The sequence below is a fragment of the Lactuca virosa genome, chromosome 2 (genome assembly GCF_052849685.1).
Source record: "Lactuca virosa cultivar CGN04683 chromosome 2, Lactuca_virosa_CGN04683_v6, whole genome shotgun sequence".
Taxonomy (NCBI): Eukaryota; Viridiplantae; Streptophyta; class Magnoliopsida; order Asterales; family Asteraceae; genus Lactuca; species Lactuca virosa.
In genome coordinates, this window is record NC_136427.1 from 79,613,222 (window position 1) to 79,618,162 (window position 4,941).

At 32.3% G+C, this 4,941-nt stretch overlaps 1 protein-coding gene across 1 annotated transcript; it reads right to left on the reverse strand.

Annotated features, from left to right (window-relative positions):
* Positions 1 to 425: 425 nt before the first annotated feature.
* LOC145157529 (protein-tyrosine sulfotransferase-like) lies at positions 426 to 4,205 on the reverse strand. The gene is made up of 13 exons (XM_079076557.1): positions 4,157 to 4,205; positions 3,845 to 4,007; positions 3,677 to 3,748; positions 3,297 to 3,585; positions 3,078 to 3,218; positions 2,900 to 3,004; positions 2,680 to 2,830; positions 2,534 to 2,583; positions 2,402 to 2,488; positions 2,143 to 2,273; positions 1,631 to 1,646; positions 917 to 937; positions 426 to 833 (listed from the first exon to the last, which is right to left on the reverse strand). Exons 1-13 carry the CDS (start codon positions 4,203 to 4,205, stop codon positions 426 to 428), a joined length of 1,683 nt encoding a protein of 560 aa, XP_078932683.1.
* Between the last annotated feature and the right edge of the window lie 736 nt (positions 4,206 to 4,941).

Sequence of the window (4,941 nt, forward strand, 5' to 3'; positions counted from 1 at the left end):
AAGCGTAATGTCTAGCCTTAGTATTTTTTGTACTTTCAGCCTCCTATAAATAGGAGCTGAACATAGAGTTGATAGTAGATTTTTCCCATGTTTACTATCATTTTTGTACTCTTGTTCTCTGACAGTAATATGAGCTAAACCAGATCTTATTTACCTCTTGTGTTCATCTTTTACTCTGATTTAATTCTCATACTCGATTAAACATTTCTACAATGTTATTGAAGTTGATGTAAAAACTATTCATCAACTGCCAACCTCTGCAGACATGGATACAAAAGTATAAAATTACTATGAACTCCAAAATAGACAAGAACATAGGGGTATAAAAGTAAACTACTAAGAAATAAATGAAACCAACCTTAACCAGTAGGACAAATGAAACCACTAGTTGTGTGTCACTTGGGGAATACTATTACTAACCTAAATCAAATATTCTCTCCAGTTGAAAATAAAAGGAAAATGACATAACTTGCAATACAGAGTAATCCTAATATAAGAAAAACTGCCATCCATGTATCAAGACTAGAAATATCTAAATTATTGGTTTTTGCAGCTTCTAGAAGCTGCCCAGTAAGCTCAACTCCAACAATACCAACTAAAGTGCCAACTGTATTCGAGACACCCATCACAATTCCAGCATATCTAGGAGCAATATCCATATGATTCACTGCAAATCCAACTCTTCCTAATCCAAGAAAAGCAAGAGCCACTGAAGAACAAAGTATTACCCCTTCAGATGTTCTAAAAAGAGGAAGAAACATTAATGAGACTGCAGACACTAAAAACCCTACAGTATTCAAAACCTTTCTTGTATTTGTCACAATTAAGATTCTCTGTGTTACCATGTGGTCAACAATAATACCACAAATATTTTAAAAAACAAACATGTTCAGATATGGCATCATTTTAGAAGAACCCATTTCTCAAGTTGAGCAAACTATAAAAAATAAAAAAATAAATGAGTTATATGTTGATAATTATGATCAAGAGAGCAACTAAGAAAGAAAAATTGAAATTAAAAAACAGACCTAAATGAACTTGAAACCTTTACAATGATCCGTTTTAGGATCCGTTAGGAGTTGGACCAGCTCCATTATGTTACAGGAGCCTACCAATTTTTTAATATAACGATTAATTCATTTTTTTATTGACCCTAATAATATTAGAATAAAAAATTTCATTTGAAGTTATTTTTTTAGAAAATGAAGTTGACTTGAATAAAATCTATAATTTTTTTAAGAGACTTGCTATTATGAAAATTTACAAATAAACATTTGGTTACTTTAAAATCTTCATTCCATTCCTTGATAAAAAAAATGAGAAAAAAAACACCCCATTGGCTAAGGAATGAAAAGAATCAGATTTGTTCAGAAACAAGCATTCCATTCCATCAAGTAAAAGAACTGGCTTATTCCATTCCAATGGTACAAACCATTTCATTAATTTTGCAATTCCATCATGATCATACCAAACACAACCTAACAGATAAAAAATGATGAAAAGTTACCAGTGTCTCTCGTGTTTTTCAGGCCTAGGTAATGGCCCGGTGTGGGTGTCTTTGGAACTTTCCTTTGCGACTGACATAAAAAAATAAACAACCTCAAGTAAACTTCTTTCAACAAACATATACCTCAAATATCATGCAACTACAAACACATTATCAACATTCAAAATTTCATTATAAAATATTTTGAAAAAATTAAAATTCATGAATCTTTAGATGAGGAAAAAGGGGTCAAGAAAAACGATAGAAGAAAAAAAAATAAATAAAAGAAAATGCATGTGGCTATCAGTACCCCCATTATATCATATTTGGGTAAGGGATGCCCTTAAAGCCTGATTGGAAGTTGATAATGACCATTTATTAGTTGATAGTTTAAAGTTGAACGTATGCCCATGTTGTGAATGGTTGAGCACAATAAGCTTTTGCTAAGTTTAGTTGTTGAACACATGTGTGAAATGATGCTGTTGTTTTAGGTAGCTGCCCATATAGACTAAGTGATAACAAGAAAATAATATTAATACAAGGGAATCCAACCTTTAATGGAATATTTGTGCAACAAATGAAAGATTTAAATTGGCAGAGCCTTCAACGATATCTTTAGGAGCCAAGTATCTTTTGTAATCTATTTTTTTGCATACTCAAGTACCAAATTTTCCCTTTCAACTGGATCCTTGGTATCCATTATCCAATGTGGCTGGGCTGCAATGTTCTGGTGAAAGAACATTAAGCAGGTAAGCATAAGCTTCTCCATCCTACACATGAAATCACACTGTTGTTTATAAACATGAAAAAATCATAATGAAAAGGGAGATTTAACTTGAGATCAGATGAGAAATATTTAAAACTTATAAAATTTATCTGCAAGAATAGACCAAATAAAATGCCTTAATTTTTTACCTGTTTGAGTTGAAGTTCAGTCATGTTGAAGGAGAAAAGGCTATGATAATCACTACTTAAGCATATTAAGTCACTAATATGAAAGAGCTAAAATTTTTCTTTAAAAAAAAATCACCAATTATTTATTATTACCTGATCATCAGTTGTATCATTGGTGGAATCAGAAACTGAAGGACCCTGTTCTGAATCATAATAATTAAAAACATTAGAAATGCTTATTAAAAAAATAGGGGAAATATATAACAAATAACTGAGAAATAAAAATAACAAAGATATACCTGATGTATTATTATTATTATTATTATTATTATTTGCAGTTGATGCCATTAACTGAGAAATAACTTGTGCTCCAACAACATTTTCAAACATTGTAGCAGATTCTCTATGATCCTCTGTGATCCAAACATATAACATATCATCCAACCTTTTCTGCAACAAATCAACATTAAAAAGATAAACTTTTAGTTTTAGATTAGAATGGTATTTTAGTCATTTTACCTTTGCAACTTTAAGCACATATTTCCCACGAATCTCATGTGTTATTACACATTGGCGAAGTTCATGTGCCTCACGAATATTAGAATTATTTGACAAACCTGCAAACTTTTTACAAAAAAAAAATTAGCCACAACAACAAAAAGGACAAAAATGTCAACATGTTTGTAAAATTTTGTACCTGGAATGTAGCACCATTGTGAACAATATCCATAGCTACAAGGTGATTAATGTATTCATGTAATGGCATAACAATTTCCTCCATATCATATGAATCATTCCCATATGTATAATGTGGGCCCCTTCTCTTTCTTTCATCTCTCTATTCATTACATAACAAATTAAGTCAATATCTTATTGTCTGTATCTGCTTTATTGTTTAAAAAGACATAAATAATACTCGAGTGAAAAGATCCTCTCTCATCCAAGGAACAAGATACTTCCATGGCCAAATCTCAAGAGTGCTTATGCCACCATTTTTGGAACGTATTCTTGAAGACATTTTCAATACTGAGGTCAAATTTTGATGCACTAAAAACCTAGTAGCTACTTCTACTGAAAATTCATCAGCACTGAAAACTCGCTCAATAGTGTTCCTTAAGATTGTTACTACTGAATTTTTCTCTGTTGGAAGTTTGGACATCATGCTATAATCATCATGAGTTACAAATAGTCTGTAACCTGGTTTGCTTCACAAGAACACAAAAAGGTTTACAATTTAGTGATTTAGAAAAGAAAATTATAATAAGCAAACATAAGTGTAGCAATTGTGAAACTTACTGGGGATTAAATCGTAATTTGTCGTAAGATTGAGGGCATTCTAGAGCACTAGAATAGAGTTTCATTAAGAAGCTGTTGAGATGAAGTAAATCCAGAAAAGATTATGTGATGTTCATACTTCATAGTCTTGAGAAAAATGGAATGCTTAAAGAAAGGGAAAGAAGTTACCAATGGAAATAAGTTCGGCCTCCAGTTCTTGGGACATGAAGGAAAAAGAGCATGTCCTTGAGAATATGACCATCTTTGGTGTCTAAATGAAGGGAAGAAGATGCCCATTGCTTCACTGAATTTTTGCAATGCTCGAAGTCATATGACCTGGAAGATGGATGAACTGTGGACGAATCAGATAACGATTGGAATAATTATGCATCAAAATGAAGAATTCTTCATTCATGGAAGACTATGTTCTATGAGTAATTCAGTATCCTTCTTCATAGAAGAATCCATAAAAGTATGAGGAGATTAAGTATAAAAGCATACCTATGGCAAGAAGAATCAGCATCAGAGCAAATCTCAGAGCGTGGTCCATTCTCCATTCATAGAACTCCATATCGACAATTTCAACCAATCAACAAGAGCACTAACTAAAAAACGCTTTAACAAATGAAAAGTACTAAAAGAGTAAGAAAACAAAAACAACAATTAACATTTACTTTATTCGACCTAAAAGGCTAAAACCTCAAACTTCAATTCTCCCCATTATATTTTTGCAGCAATTTGATATCTGAAAACAGTATCTTACCTAATCAACGAACCCTAATAAGGAAGGAGACATGGAGGGGACATGGAACGAGGGTTTGTCAGAGTGTATTGGAAAGTAATAATTGCGGGAGAAAATCAGGATTACATTAAACTTAAGTGGCTTGTCTTCCTCTTTTAACTTCCAGACCTTAATTTTGTTTTTGAGTACCTCCTACTGTATAATGAAAAGAAGTTTTGATAATCACTACAAATTCCTTAAAGGATCTAAAGTTCTAAACCAATAGTTGTATGTTGAAACGATAAAATCAAGATGTTTTCAGAGATGAGAAATAGATGTAGGAAAAAATCAGAGGCATAAAGGAGAAATCATAAATACCAGATGAATCACAGATGTGGGAAAAAATCATACACCTTTTTGCTTGATTGAGAAGATGAAGTCGAGAGATGAATCAGAAATTGCATTCCCCCTTATTTGTCGATTTTGTGGCCCTATATTTTGTGGCCCTATAGGGCAGGGTATAAGCGTCCTTTCCAACAATAGTCGATTTTGTGGCCCTATATTG